The 16729-nt window shown below is 41.5% G+C and overlaps 1 protein-coding gene across 2 annotated transcripts in view; it reads right to left on the bottom strand.

The window, feature by feature from the left end:
* Nucleotides 1-525: 525 nt before the first annotated feature.
* Nucleotides 526-16729, bottom strand: part of glcci1a (glucocorticoid induced 1a) — a 39481-nt gene continuing 23277 nt past the window's right edge. The window contains exons 4-8 of one of the 2 annotated variants that reach the window (XM_051415339.1): nucleotides 9974-10129; nucleotides 9113-9265; nucleotides 8792-9002; nucleotides 4750-4870; nucleotides 526-4677 (exon numbers count right to left, since the gene is read on the bottom strand). In XM_051415339.1, the coding sequence (XP_051271299.1) occupies nucleotides 4362-4677; nucleotides 4750-4870; nucleotides 8792-9002; nucleotides 9113-9265; nucleotides 9974-10129 (957 nt within the window). In that variant the 3' untranslated portion in view covers nucleotides 526-4361. The remainder of the gene's footprint in view (nucleotides 4678-4749; nucleotides 4871-8791; nucleotides 9003-9112; nucleotides 9266-9973; nucleotides 10130-16729) is intronic. The other variant, XM_051415340.1, reaches the window with a different exon arrangement.

Here is a 16729-nt window from a genome sequence, read left to right as displayed (position 1 = left end):
ATACATTGTCCCACAACTCATATTTGGCATTTTAGGAAACTTTAAAATCTTCTCTTGGATAATAATGAAATTCTGTGGTGGTAGACCAGCTTGTATTTTTAAAAAATGACATGCTGTACTCTACTAGAAGTGCCAGGTTAGGTGTGATTGGCCAGAATGGATTTTAGTAATTTAGCAGTTGCAGACTGTCACCAGTGGAGGGCACACTCCACTCAACCAGACAAAATAATTATTCTGATTTCAGATCAGCCCTAATCCTGAGCTCCCAGTGTTCCAGAGGGGTTCCTTTTGGTTCTTCTAATATCTTTATTTAAATGAGACCAAGATCTCTATGTTAAAAATAGTCAGCCACATACAGCCTTGTATAGACAATAAATCTGAATGTGGTGTCTGGTCCATGAGTATGTCTGTACAATTGAAGCTGAGTCTCATATGGTACAGCAGCTGTTAATATGTAGGTATTTCTATGGTACCAGTAATAATGCTGACAGACTATCCCTTCACTGACAAACACACACTAAAAAGTGGACAAAACAACCAATAGTTTTTTTTATTGCCATTGTGCATGAACTTTGACACTGCAGGTTACACAAGGAGTATCATGTAGTGAGTTGATGAACACTCTGACCTGCCAGTGATGTGCTCTGGTCACTCTCAGTGCTGGTTTTGTATCAGTTGATGGCTTTAGCAACAAACTGCTTGCTGATCCAGCCCCCATGCTCAAAACCAAAGTAATGCAAGATGAGATGCTTGTGTCAAAGAACGGACAACACCTTTTTTTTTTCTATTATTGCACACAACTAGTTTACCAATGCCAAAGTATATGTGGGACATTGGGAAAGCCATAGCTCTTGGTAAGGTGCTGAAATGTCTTAAGAAACCACAACATTGCATTGAGCCTCTTTAAAAGCCACGTATATACAAAATATGAATGGAGCGTCAATGCAGGAATTCCACAAGCACACCAGATATCAAAACAAATGTGGGTTATATTTCACTCTTGCAAATGAAAGTTGTGGATCATTTACACTTGGGCAGGGTGATGCTCATTTAATAGCCTAGAAAGGATGGTGTTTCGCACAGAATACATGAGATGTTCAGAAGGTTTTGTTGCTTGGTGGTAGCATCAGGGTGCCTACAACACTCAGTAATAACAGACAGACAGTGAGAGGGAGGCAGGCCAGTGTGATCCTTTTATCTGTGCATCAAACAGATGAAGGCGCTACTGCAACCAAACAACTCTTAGTACTGTAGCTAGTCTCTTACAGCGATCAAATCAAAAGGCTAAGAGATATTTTTAGGAATGAATCTTGTGAGTCTATTTATGTCGTGGATTCTAAAACCTAATGGAATGCATTTAATGGAATAGCAATTATCTGGATTATCAGAACAGTCTAAGTTTAGATATGCAGGTTGGAGGTAAGAGTTCTACAAACATTCATCTTGTATGGCTAGGCCTTTATTTTTAGCTTGTGCAAACCATGTGGTTACATCCGCTGTTGCCTATGGCTGGGTACCGAACGATACTTCCCTGGTGCTGAATTAAAGGTCCTACTGTGTAATGCTCTTCACCTTTTGTGATTTATAAGTGTATTAATTGATTTTTGGCATCTTGCAGCAGCACAAGCTGAAAACGTTAAAGCTGCAGTAGGTAATTTAAAATCGGATTTAATCTTTCACTATATCCTGACAGTAGTACATGAGACAGATAATCTGTGAAAACTAAATCAGGTTCCTCTCCACTGGGCCTGAACAAACACAACCAATCAGACACAAGAAAGGTAGTTGATTGGTTGGTGAGTCTCATTCCCAAGCTGGCACATATCGATGCTGGGAATGAGACTAAACAATCAACTATCTTCAAGCTTCCAACCCAAAGTGTCCTCCTAGGTTTCTCAGATCCGATTGGTTGTTTTCGTTCAGGCCCGGTGGATTCTTGTAAATGCCATCAGGAGCACTAGGAGGAGCCAGAGGAACCTGATTTTTTAATTTTATCTGTCTCATGTACTACTGTCAGAACACATTGAAAATATCAGAAATAATAACAAAAAATTATTTAAAAAAATCCAACTGCAGCTTTAACATATTATTTACCTTACTAAAGTTGTTACTGCTAACTTGTAACATATTTACAAATACAGCAGACACAGAGCAAAGTTAGCATTCATTCATCAGTTGTTTGTCCAATATTCACTTTCCCTTTCGCTCTGGTTTGGTCTCCACCAACTTTTTTTTAGCTACTAAACATTCCACTTTCTTTGTCCGCTAGCCGTTAAATTAGTCTGTATACTGGTTGCTGGAGGGTTGTGCCTTTTGTTAAAATGCAATCTGTTGCCCTGTTGTCCTCAGTAAACTGGCTATTGCTGTTCTCTTCAGTAACGGAAAACAGGCAACCGGCGAGTTGTGCTGAACAGATAATCATGACAACAAACCATGTGTAAAGTAATGTGAGGGAAGATTTGGGGATTTACACTGTAGACGGGGAAAGAATGAATGACAGTAGGGTCGTTTGCCTTTCCTTAGCATTTTTTTTAAAGAAATTTTTTAAGTGGGAAATGTCCCTCTTGTCATACTCTTTAGGGATGCATGATAATTATCATGACAGATAAATTATTGGCTGATAAGGCAAAATTTACATTATAAATTATCAGGTTAATTCAATCAGTTGATAAATTATCGGTTTATTTCGATTTGGTATGCAAAATTATTGATAGGCTTTATATTATGAAAGCCAAAGTATGTTTTTTTTAAGTTTTTAATGAACTTCACTAGAAAAAAATAAATGAGCTCTGATCCAACTAAAGGTTATGATTTTTTTTTACGTTACTGGTTTGGCAATGAGAAGGTAATTAAGGAATTATGTATTATTATTATTATTATATTAATCATATCGGCAGAAAAAAATCCATATCGTACATTCCTAATACTCTTGATCAGAATTCTTCCATAATCCAATTTAAAGGGATTCCTGTCCATAATGTTTGTGTTTGTGCTAAAAACTGATCATCAGCCAATATATATGCTTTTGTTTTCCAGCTCACAAATATAGCTAAATATGGATGGTGGGAAATAAAGTATCGCTCAGGCTCTAGTCTGGATCAGGTAAAGCTGCACAGTAAAACTGCTTCTTTGGCTAAGAAAACTGAGGTTTAACTTATCAAATAAGATCATTTCTAGCTCAGAAAAATGTTTGCGCAACTACAGCTCCAACCTGCACCCATTCAGAACCAAATACTTCAGTTTGATTGTATCTTCACGTAGCGGTTCTGCAGTCCACTTGTGGTCCGCTGTCAACAGGCTCAGGAGAGCCAATCACAAATTGTCTTCAGGCTTAAATAAGGGACGACCACTGAATGTCGTCCAAGTCTCTGTCTGGCATTCTTCCATCAACACACACATTAATTGCCATTAATGCCATCGGTCACAGTGTGTGTGGTCCGTACAGTATTCCACCAGCAGTCAGAGAAGGCAACCACGAGGGGATGCCTGCTATTTCCACCCTTTACCCTCTGCAGCTAGCTATCGTCTGAGTCTAGTCTCAGACCGGACTCTGGAACAGAAAGGAATGATTCGCTTGGGAATGAGAAAAAAAAAACTGGAATAACTGACAGTGAATCTGTTCTGCTTTGTCAAGCTGCAGATATTTGTATGGACATACATTCCAATTACCTGAGTATAGACTCTGATTGTGAAATACCTGAAGCGAGGCCAGATGCAGACACTGTGCAACCAATTTGAGGCCATTTTTTTTTTCTCTTTGCCGAATTGTTCTCTCATTGCATTTGTTTTTTAGAGAGGGTTTAACAATGTGACCTGGATAGTGTAAACATAATCCTGAATAGTACAGCTGTTTTTCCTGTCCAGTACATAACACAGCAATACACAGTTTGGGATTTTTTTTTTTTTTTTTTTTAACACAAGCATTTTTCTTTTTCATAGAGATATATGTGTATATATATATATGTTTAGAGAGCTTATTCATACTGTGAATGTTGAAACAGAACACAACACATAATTTAATCAGAAATATACTACCAGTTTAAAATGCATGCCCCTCCCCCCATCCTTCCCTCCAATGCCTGCATATGATAACCTTTAACCATCAGGTCCTTCCCTGCCAACAACAGCTCAGACATTACGCAGGACAGAACATTAAGGTGGCGAGTCTTTGTGGTGGCGGTGGTGGTTATTCGGGACATTGTTGCTACGTCATGCAGAAATAGGGTGGGGTGGAGGGGGTCAGCACAGAGAGACGGAGGCTCCCCTGGCAGAGCAGAGGGAGGTGTTGGTGGGACAGTCAGTGGTGATGGTCGGTGGTCGCTAGCGTGGAATCCGGAGCCAGAGGCCAGCTCTGCTCAGGTCTAGCTGATGGCGGGGCTGTCTGTCTGGGGGTCTGCAGTCTCTGAGGGTGAGTCAGGCTCCTCCGGGGGGTCTTCTGTGCTGGTGCTCGTGGAGACCTGAGTGGGGGCGCCATAGAGTGATGTGGCCCCCTGGGGCTCTGAGACGGAGCCCACCTCTGCGATATCCTCATCCTCCTCAGGCTCCAAGGCCGGGGTGAGGTGCAGGGAGCCGGGGAGTTTGACAGGGCAGAAGGCCGAGCCCGTCGGGATGAAGTTGACCTTGTTTTTGTCGGGGCAGGAGAAGAGGGGGACCGACGCCGACGTGGACTGCCTGGAGCTGCAAAGAAACATACATCAGTGTCAGTAAAAGTCACACATTCCTGAGGTGCTTCACTTTAACAGTCTATACCTCATCTCCTCAAAAGCTTTAATCTTCTCACAGCCCTCTGGCGGCTCTCGCTTGAACATGTAACTGTTGTTGGGTTTGGGCGAGGAGGCAAACTTGGGCAGGGGTGAGCTGCTTCCGCTGTCTGTGAACACAGAGATATAGGGTAAGATACAGGCTTAATAAACACCGGTTTTCGTTAAGCGTTTCTGGAGCATTTGTCTACCACTACCACTACCACTTGTAGACATCTCTGAGTAGATGCACTGTTACAATCCACGCTGATCAGGGACAGACTAATATATTTATATAAGCCCCTAAATTTGGTGGCTAAAGTACATTTGTGGTGGCGCAAATGTAAACTTCAGTAAAAACAACAGGATATATGCGATATAAATCTCAATATATATAAAGTCATGGAAAAAATCATTAGACCACCCTTGTTTTCTTCAATTTCTTGTTCATTTTAATGCCCGGTACCACTAAAGGTATATTAAAATGCAGCTGATTCCATAATACTTTATGTCCTATTTGTCCTATTTGCTTAATTGTATTCCCAGGGTATATAAGAGGCCATTTCATGTCATAAGCAGCACTGCACATGTAAAGGCCTAGAGTTTCCTGCTTACATTCAAGCCGTAGCACAACTCAGAAGTTGTCAGCTCTCACATAATGCCCTAAAAAAAAGAATTATGTGAAGCCACAAAGGCAGCCATCTTGGCACTGCTGGAAAATGGCATGAGTGAGAGACAGGTAGCCAAAAAACTGAAGATCTCCAAGACAGCCGTTCATTACGCCAAGAAAAAGCAAGCTGAACATGGTACTACCAAATTGCTAGCTGGTTGAGGCAGGAAACGTCTTTCTACCCCACGAGATGACCGTGCACTCATCCGTTCTTGTGTCAGGAATCTTCGTCAGACCTCCAGGGACCTTAAAAATGAGTGGGAACTACCGAAAAATGTGACTTGTTCAGCGAGGACAGTTCGAAACCGACTTCTTGAAGCTGATCTGAAGTCACACAGGGCACGAAAGAAGCCCTTCATCAACGAAAGGCAGAGGAACACCCGGTTACCATTGCTAGGGATCACAAGGATTGGACTGTTGATGGTTGGGCTAAGGTTCTCTTCAGTGATGAATCCAATTTTGAGTTGATGCCCACTCCAGCCAACTTACTGGTTAGGAGGAAGCCTGGACAAGCCTACAAACCAGACTGTCTTGCCCCTACAGTAAAACATGGGGGTGGATCGGTGATGATCTGGGGTTGTTTCAGTATGGGTGGAACAGGGCAAATGCAATTGTGTGAAGGGCAAAGGAACCTGGTCACGTACAGGGCTATTTTCAATTCAATTAAATTTTATTTGTATAGCGCCAACAGAAGTTATCTCAGGACACTTTTCAAAGAGAGCAGGTCCAGACCAAACTCCTTATAACATTATTTACAGAGACCCAACAGTATCACCATGAGCAAGCACTTGGCGACAAGGGCAAGGAAAAACTGCCTGTTAAAAGGCAGAAACCTCTTGAAAACAGTCTTCTTCCATCACCTGATAAACTCTTACCTGCCTTGAATGACTGGATTTTCCAACAAGACAATGCCCCTTGCCACACGGCAAGGTCAGTTAAAGCCTGGATGGAGAACCAGAACATTCGAACCATGCCTTGGCCTGCTCAATCACCAGATCTAAATCCAATTGAAAACCTGTGGAACATCATCAAACTCAAAATGGAGAACCATAAGCCCAAAAACAAAGCAAATTTGTTTGAATTTTTGCAACAGGAATGGGCTGCTGTGACAGCAGAACAATGTCAGAAGCTGGTGGAGAGCATGCCAAGACGCATGGCTGCAGTCACCAAAAACAATGGTTATGCAATCAAGTACTAACTCCTGTGTGTATCATGTGACTAAAACAGAGAAAAGAAAACATGGAATGCCTAACAGAACTGTTTTTGGCAGTACAATGCCCTAGCTATTGATGTAAGAACTTAAGTGATTTTGGTTATTATCAAGGAAACCATAGAACATGGCTAGATATCAGCTCTTAAATTAAACTCTTATGAGCTAGTTTTGTTGGTATCATTATATTTGTCCAAACAAATGTACCTTTAGTTGTACCAGGCATTAAAATGAACAAGAAACTGAAGAAATATATATATTATTTTGTCTAAAACATCATACTGTAAATTCTCAAGTAGTACAAATATATGATGATCTAACAGAATATGATGCATTGCTGAAGATTAAACTACTCAACAGTAGTAGATGGTAGATAGCATAAGTTCAGACTGTAGCTGGCCACCTCGACCAGTTAGGGTTAGAGAGAGAATGGAAGAGAGAGGAGCATTAGCTAGTTAGCAGCTAGCATTACAAGTCAGGCTAAAAACAATTACAATAACCTAAACCAAAGTTTTGGATCTGTAGAGCTGGAAGCCACAGGTAGAATAAGCGATCAGACTAAGGATTGCATCTTATCTGCGAAAAGAAAATCACAATGACTCGCAGCGTTAGCTGCTAACTAGCTAGCTGTTCACAGTCTAGATGAACTCGGCTAGGAAGAGTAGAAGCTGCCCTTCAGTAACTATTACACTGAAACATGAGCTCACACTCAAACTTTGTGTCCATGTCCGTATTTGGTGGTCAGAGTAAGTTTCTGTGGCCAGGGGTCATGGGTCATGTCGAACCCCGCTGATTCCTGACATTTTTAACGTCCAGTTTTTTATTCTCTGGGTTACTTGGTGTAGAATCTCCACAGGCAGATGTTCAAATCACACAAATCTACTGTCTACATACTCAGAATGTTTTCTACAATGATGTATCAAGGCCCACAGTGTCACTATGGACATACAGAACTATGTGGAAAATATTCAATACTATTCATTGAATTGAGTACAGTTTACTACAGTTTTCCTCTAACTATAACATGAATTTGGCCAACAGTTCAATTTAAGTAGAATTAATTTTATTTTACATCAAATTCCTCTTCTCATCTATTGGCCTATTAAAAGAAGAAATAGAAAGTGTTTGTTGCACATACAGTTAACATTGCTCTGCATATATTTATAAACCCCGACAACAAGAACATTTTTCACTAGAGTTTGGTGAGAATTCTGCTTGTGGCTCCAGAAAAAATAGACGCAATGCTGTCTGGTCACATGGGCCAGGTTCAAGATCTGAGTGAAAGCAATTAAAATTTTCCAGAACAAAACATGGATTATTTACAGGATAAGGTGTAATTTTAATCCATGATTGGAAAACTAAAATGGATGGTAAATGGACCTGTACTTGTATAGCGCCTTTCTAGTCTTCCAACCATTCAAAGCACTTTTACACTACGTGCCACATTCACCCTTTCACACACATTCACTCAGTGATGGCCCATCAAACAGAAACTAATATATTCATACACATTCACAAACTTTGTGTCCAAAGGACAATTCGGGGTTCAGTATCTTGCTCAAGAATACTTCTTGAGACATGTGGTGGGAGGAACTGGGGATCGAACCAAACTGCATTTGCATCACCCAACTTATCCTTTAAATATTGAGCAATATTCTGTGCGCGTTAGCTACAATAATATGCCACAGCTAATAAAACATATATGGCAAGTGTCTTCATAGTGGGAGCACTTTTCTTTATTTAAATGAGAATCCAGAGCTTTTCAGCCCACTTTCCTAAATCTCAATGGATTGTGCCACATTGCTTCTCATAATATAAAGTCCATATTTTAAGCAGTCAAAAGAGGCATGCTAATTAAAGTTAGCGTGCCTTCAGCACTGTTGTTGGAAACATAATTCTCCTTATTCTTTTCTTGAAATGTAGCTAACAATGCAATAAAAGTAAAAATAACAAAGCCAGTGGAAATCACTGCTGTGGGACATAAAACTGGTAAAAGTAGACATACACGTACCAATTCAGTCTGCCTTGGATTTAATTTAATGCATTGGTTTCTAAAATTACAAAGTCTCCATAGATCCACCAGAAATATGTGGTTATGAGTGGACTAGTCTAACAACATGACCCCAGTGACCCCCGTGGCCAGTACTTCAACAATAATGTGATGTCTTTTACCTTTATCCCGGTCGTACAGTAGGTCCTCCGTGGAGTAAGGACTGCCGTCGTGTGATCCTGGTGGGCAGGCGGGGGATGGGCAGGGTGACAGGCTGGAGCAGCTGCTGGACCGACCGGGGGCTGAGGGAGTCTGGGTGTCCACGCTGCGGGTGCTGCTGCTGCGCTGCTGGGGAGGGAAGGGTGCCCGCCGCCCATCGGGAACCTCCAGGGACTGCAGAGTCAAAACAGGAGAAAGACAGAGGGGAAGAGAAACTAGTCAGAGCTGAAACAAGATGAGTCCAAACTTACAAGAATTAGAACCGAAATGGAACGGAGCCCCACTTTAAGCTCCTCCTTCTCTCCGTTGTCTTTGATGAAGACCTTCTCCAGCTCGTGGTTGATGCCCTCCATGCTGCTGGGCACCCTGGAGATGGAGGGCTTTGGCACTGTGATGTTGGACAGCGGCATCTGGGCCGACTTCGACATGGAAAACCGCTGCAGAACGAACACACACACAGAATTAAAGCTGCAGTTAAAAAAATTTTTTTGTCATATTTGCTGAAACTTTCACTATATCCTGACTGTAGTACATGAGACAGATAATCTGTTACGGAATCTGATTACTCTGGTTCGCTCTAGTGCTCTAAATGGCATTTGCAAAAATCCACCGGGCCTGAGCGCAAACAATCAATCAGAGATGAGAAAGATAGAAAGATGCGGTGGGTTGGAAGCTTGAATATAGTTGATTGTTGAGTCTTATTTCCAGGATCCCACAGCGTCTGGGAATGAGACTCAACTATCAACTATCAACTATCTTTCTTGGCTCTGACTGATTGTTTGCATCGAGGCCCGATGGACCTACTGCACGTTTAAGAAAAAGCATGTCTGCCTGTCCTTTTACTAACAGTTTTCAACGCCGACTTCCAGATAGTTCTTCGTGTTCATATTTTACTGTTTACTTCAGCTGTATGGAGAGGTGTAAAGTTACTGTTTTTCATCCTGTTGCTGTTATACATTAAAAGCTTTTCATCTTACAGGAAATACAATGTATTTGTCACCCAGTTAGCACAGCCTGGGACTGAGACTCAACAATCTGCTATTTTCAAGCTTCCAACCCAAAGAGTCTTTATATCTTTCTCAGCTCTGATTGGTTGTTTTACCTTGATGTGACACTGTTGTGAATTTTTCAGGCAGAGCGTTTACCTGAACGTGGCTGGTTGTCGAAGTGTGGTTGGTGGTGCTGGTGAAGGCGGTGTAGGTGATGGGGTTGTATTGGAGGGGGGACAGCCGGTCCTTGTCTTTACTGTGCCGTCCTCCTTGTTTACTGCGCTGGAGCTGCTGCCGGAGCTTCGCGATCTGCTGGAGTCAAATAGGAGAGGAGGAGAACACATAGGAGACATGAGACAGAGGAAGGACATACACATTTGACAGGCAGGCGGACCAGGAAGTTATAAAAATGAATTCATTCGTAAATTATAAATAAATAGAGCCAAGAAAGTCTCAATCCCATGGCGTCAAATACAGATGTTTTGGGACCCTTGGAATGAGACTTAACAATCAACTATCTTCAAGCTTCCAACCCAAAGCATCTTTTTATCTTTCTCTACTCTGATTGGTTGTTTTTGTTCAGGCCTGGTGGATTCTTGCAAATACCATTAGGAGCACTAGGAGGAACCAGAGGAACCAGATTGTTTCACAGATTATCTGTCTCATGTACTACTGTCAGGATATAGAGAAAGTTTCAGCTAATATGGCATATTTGGTGGAAATATGACATGACAACTGAGCAAACACCATCCGCTGATGAAAACAGTGATGTGTTAGTAAGCGGTGGTAAGATTAGTTTTATAAAAGACAAAAAAAAAACCATCCTGCCAACTGAATCTTCCGAGTCTTATCAAAAGCGACTATAATGTTGTGTGCAAGTAGATTACATACAAAGTCAATACAAAGGCCCAGATAAACAGCAATTTTGTGCGAGTTGAAAATATTGAACTTCTAAACTAAAAATCTGGGCAAGTGGGGGTTTTTGTATGGGAAGGAGCAGAGAGACAGAGCTTGGAACCCAGGGAGCTCTGCAGAAGAGAGCCAGGGGTCAGAACCGGAGCTTCTGGAGAAATAAACAGCCGTAGTCACACCAGATTCTACTCTGATCTGGAGATGTTTACTGGCAAGAGAGCTCTGGGTTTATTTTTTAAACTTTTGGGATAAAAAATGTATCTGCGCTCTCTCTAATCAACCTGCCTGCTGCGGGTCACAGAGGCGCCACCCCCACTTGTATTCATCTGTGTGCACCCAGCGCTCTGATACTACTTCATATTTATACAGAGACTAGAGAAAAGTAAAAAAGGAAAGTGGACTACCTGTTAGTATAGCCCTGATCAATCCGAACTCGGTTAAAAAAAAACCAAGCATTTTAAAAGTTGTTTGCTCGTCATCTTGTGCACAGACCCGACAAAGTATAAATTCGGACATTTTACAAATTGCCATCATGATGTTATCATCTCAGCATCATTTTGATCCGTTTATTGACATTAATTTATTTTAGGCTCATACCACTGTTGGGAGCCAGATTAAAGGGTGAATATTTTCCTCATGTTACACCCTTCAGTTACACGAGTAAATATAAATGATCCCGCGAGTGATGCAAGGCAAATACTTCCTAGCTTTTGGTGGGAACATACCATTACAGCATATCCCCTTTGTACATGCATCAGCATTGTGGTTGTCTGTCATACATTGACTGTTTATCCAGTTTGAAGTGGCGTGTGTGTGTGTATGTGTCAGACACAGTCCTGACCTCTTTACTGTAGAAACACAACACATGCAGTACTATTCAATGCAGGCTATGTGTAAAACGGCTGTTATGCGATCCCAATATTTGGGCCACTGAACCAGTTAAACAGTACAGTCCTGCAAGTTTTTGTTTGCCTCTCGTGCCATGCACTTCTCAGGTTCTGACATTTAACTGCATTGAGCGGTCAACAGTGTCTACACTGCAAAACATTTATTTCAAGAAGGTAAAAAATCCTTTTCTGGGAAATGCGTCTCATTTGCTGTCTAAAAGAAAAATAATCTTGTGTTTTGCATTAGAAACATCTGGGTCTAAGAAAATATATCTAACTAAAGTAAGATATTACAGGTAATTTTGAGCTAGATTAAGCAAGTAACAAGTTATAAAAATAGTTTGCATAATATCCCAGCAGAGGAACAACAGCATTATATTTTAAGAGTAAGACCACCGGGACAATGTCTCAGTTTAAGAGAAAGTAGTCTTGTCCCAGTGTTGTAAATGAAGCAGCTGTTTAATTTTTCATTGTTTCAATAAAAGTGATAAAAATAAGAATGCTTCTGGTGCCTTCATTTAAGACAGAGTCAAGACAAAGTTTGGAGAAAATATGAATCTTAGATTAATAAGATCATAAAATAATGTGAACAAAATACTTATTTTTTGTTATATTAAGATATGTTTATCTTAAATAACTGAGTTTTCATTGCTTGTGATAAGCACAACTTGCTAATTTTTTTTTTTTTTAACTTTTTTTTCCTAGTTTTAGTCCAAAAGTCTTTCAATGGCTGGCAAAATTGTCTTACCCCACTGGCAGTTTTTGCTCAATACAAGAAAATGTGATTATATTTAAGAATATTTGGCTTAAACGGCAGTTTTTGAAGTGTACAGTCTCAGCTAAATGTTGTCCCTTTCATAGCAATTACATATATCAGTTAAACACACAAATAAGTATCCAAAGGAATAAAATCAAACAGATGCAACTGGTGCAAAAATACAGGAAGCACAGAGCTTCTGACAAAACGAGGAATTTGAAGATTGCCTTGTTCATAAGAACTTGCGATGGGAAATTGTCAGTTTTCAAGTTACACATTAAAGCTGCAGTAGGTATCTTTTATAAAAATAACGTTTTGTCACATTTGCTGAAACTTTCACCCTCACATCAGTACATGAGACAGATAATCTGTGCAACAATCTGGTTCCTCTGGCTCCTCCTAGTGCTGGACAAAAACAACCAATCAGAGCTGAGAAACTCTGAATTTTGACTTTTATACTCAGAACTCAAATAAAATGTTCTAATGTGGCCCTAATCCTCTTCCTAAGCTGTGTTTTGTGATGGCATGTGCACCCGCTTCCTGGTTCTAGACAGGAAGTCAAAGATAATTTCCTAGTGCTTAGACTTATGGTGCTATCCATTTGTCTTGTAAATCCCCCGCCCGAGTTGCTCTGCCGCGAGAATGTGACGTCATTGCCTGGCTTGTACCACTTATAGTGTTCCATTTGTCTTTGGGCATTACGAGTCGGAAAGAACATGGACGCCACCAGTGCAGCAGCTGTCTTATTATTGCTTGTGGCTCATCTAAACAAGCTCAATGTGAAATAATAATAATGTTTTTCTACAGAAACACATTTCAAGTAATTCCGTTATTGCAAGTCTTATATTTCAATAATATTTTGCCATTTTCGCCTATTTCAATTTCAACAAGTGTTTGTCTCGAGCCACCAGCGGCCACCAGGGGCCACCAGGAGCCACCAGGAGCCACCAGGGGCCTCCAGGGACCACCAGGGGCAGTGGCAGGCTAGTGTTATTGTTAGCTACATTAGCCTATTTAGCAAACCAGCTCGAAAACAAAACTTTACATTGTATTGCACGCACAGCAACAACGTGCAATGCATAAATTGGTGACCGGACTAAAGCAGCAATGTAAACAAGTGTGTAAGAGCATTTAAAATCGACATTAAAACGACCAACTTGCGGGTCGTATGTTCGTCCTCGTTTAGCTCGATGTACTGTGAGGTACCCCGAGCTGGACGGCTGAAATTACGAACAAAAGGGGGTGTTGTCTCGGTGAAATGTCACAAGATAGCTGCGAAATTTAAACTTTCCAACTCAGGCTGGGGGTTTACGAGACAAATGGATAGCACTGTTACATCAGCATACGAGTCACTTTTTTAAAAACTATGACAAGAGCCAAGACAAGGTTTACTTTGACTAAAAAAACATAATAAATGATGAAGCAGCAGCAGCAGCGCCCCCCCGTCTCCTCTTGCTCCTTGTTGGTTATCTATTGACATCAGTAGAATGGGTGCCAGCACTGCTCCTCCTCTGCAGCCCTGTAACTCAGTAACGTGGCTGTGCACACATTAGTGAGGGCTGAGCTGTCATCTGGCCAGCCCTTATTGTTCACTCCGCTGCTGGAGTGCAGGAGGCGGAGAGGAGCCAGATTGGGCTTGGCTGACCATAAATTGCAGCGGGTTATGGCCGTTTCAAAGAGGGGAAGTGAGTAGTTAAGAGTGAGATAGCGTTATCTGCCACCTCCCTGCTGCTGCTGAGTATCAGCAGGGTGGAGCTGAGAGGGGCCGATAGTGCCGTGCTGGGTACAGCTCCTCATCATTTCACATGGAAAGCGTGTAGGTTTGATAGGTCAAAGAATTCACCATGTTTCATCATGTCATCATCAACAGTGCCACCGAGAGATGAGAACATAGGTAAGAAACAGGTATCGCTACAAATGCAGAGGCCTAGTGATTGTGTGTACACAGTGTAAGGGGAATTTCAAAGGCGTAAAAGTACAGTTGTGACCAAAATTATTAGCCCCCCCCCATATGAAATTAGACAAAACTCTTGATTTCTCCATGGAAATGGCCATTAACAACACGTGTTTGTTATTTTGGAAACAAATACACTACAAAGACAAAAGTTGTCAAGTTTGATTAGGATATTTTATTGATACAATGAGTTGAAACAAAAAAGCGCAAAATGAGAAATCCAAAATTATTAGCCCCCTGGCCATTAATAGTCAATAGTGTACCCTTTCTGAGCCACAACTGACAACAACCTCTTAGAGTAGTTCTTCACTAGGCTGGCACAGGTCTCCTGAGGGATTTCGGCCCATTCTTCCATTGCAAATTGTTCCAGCTGGTCCAAATTGTGTGGTTTCCGAGCATGGACATTCACTTTGAGCACCCGCCACAGATTCTCAATAGGATTGAGGTCTGGGCTCTGTGCGGGCCACTCCAGGACCTTGGTTTTGGTATCCTTCAGGAACTGTTGGACCAATTTCGATGTGTGCTTTGGGTCATTGTCTTGTTGGAAGGCCCAGCGACGACCTGAGGATAGACTACGAGCAGATTGTCAACATCATTTTCTTTTTTCATGATGCCATGCACCCGAACAAGGCTCCCTGTGCCTGAGGCTACAAAACAGCCCCACAGCATGATGCTCCCACCACCATGTTTAACTGTGGGAACTGTGTTCTTAGGGTTCAAGGCCTCTCCCTTTCTTCGCCAAACATAAGCAACATCCATGTGCCCAAACAATTCCAGTTTAGTCACATCAGACCAAAACACAGACTTCCAAAACTCATCGTTACCTTTCAAATGTTCATGGGCAAACCTCAGTCTGGCTTTGAAGTGCTGCTCTTTGAGTAAATGGGTTCTTCTTGGACGATGGCCCTGAAGCCCACCACGATGGAGAGCCCTCACAACTGTGCTCCTTGAAACATCAACTCCAGAAGAGGCCAGGTCAGCAACAATCATCTTGGCAGATGTCCGGGGATTCTTGCCGACATCTCTGACAATTTTCCTCTCTAGAGTTCTTGAAATCTTGAGCTTACGACCACGCCCAGGTTTGTTTCTTACAGAATTTGTCTCCTTGTACTTGCCAATGATGCAATGTACAGCGGTTCTAGACACTGTGAAACGCTTGGAAATGGCAGTATAGCCTTCCCCCTTATCATAAGCCTCCATTATCTTCTTTCTGAGCTCAAGACTGATTTCCTTTGTCTTTGGCATGGTGAGTAAAAGTAGTCCCTCTCAATAATGTGTGCAAGTGCCCTGTTCCTTGGAGTCCTTTTATGCTGATTGAATGATCAGGTGTTGTTAGGAAGCCAATTGACTGCACAGGTGTGGTTTGAAAGCTGATTGGTTAATTAGGTGTGTTTTTGAAGGCAAGAATTCACATGGGGGGAAATATTATTGACCACCCCATCATGGGGGCTAATATTTTTCACATCCCCATTTTTCTCTATATTTGATATAAAGCAACCCTAAAATGTTATTTTATATTCCAAAATGTACCAAAAGCAACCAAAAAGCACTGGTGAATGTTTGATTATATCGAGTTTTATCAATGCTACAAACATTGGGAAGAATTTTAGGAGAATGTTCCATAATTCCTGGGGGGCTAATAATTTTGGTCACAACTGTAAGGTTAGTAATAATACCTTTCAGTATGAGTAAGTAACACTTTAAAGGGTTGGGGGTTTTCAAAGTCTGAAGCTATACATTTTGAAACTACAGTTCCCATAATGCTTTAGAGGATGTAAATGGGATGTATAATGTGGCCATGGATTCAGTAGGCCTTTGTCATTCCCCAGTTTGTACATCCTCAATCCCTCTCTAGTCCCTCCCACCAGAGATGAGAGTGGAGGAGTCGAGGAGACAGGAGTTTAACAAAATGAGATGTTCTTGCTTCTTAGTCAACATAGGCACTGCATCATCTGTCCATTGTTAGAAAATACTGCTGTATTATTTCTGTCAGATGAGTGCCCATTACAATTATTATACATTTACTTTTAATTCAATTCACAACGTGGCATAATGTGACAATAATGTACAGATGTCACATTTTTTCTGTTTTGATCATGACCAGTGTAGATGCTCTTTCATTATAAATCTAAGTTTATTGCACTAATGTACCGTAATTTCCGGACTATAAGCCGCTACTTTTTCCACACGCTTTGAACCCTGCGGCTTAAACAATGATGTGGCTAATCTATAGATTTTTACGGGCTAACGTCCTCCAGGGGGCGCTCTAGCAGGAAGCGCAAGAGCGAGACAGACAGGTGGAAGAGGAAGAGGAATAATGAGAGGAAGACGCTAGTTTGATTGTGTTTTGAATTCATTCAGTTTGAATTAATTCAATTCATTCAGTCATTTTGCGCATCATG

This window comes from Dicentrarchus labrax, unplaced genomic scaffold (assembly GCF_905237075.1).
Source record: "Dicentrarchus labrax unplaced genomic scaffold, dlabrax2021, whole genome shotgun sequence".
In the NCBI taxonomy this organism is placed as follows: Eukaryota; Metazoa; Chordata; class Actinopteri; family Moronidae; genus Dicentrarchus; species Dicentrarchus labrax.
This window is presented reverse-complemented; position numbering and strand designations above follow the sequence as displayed.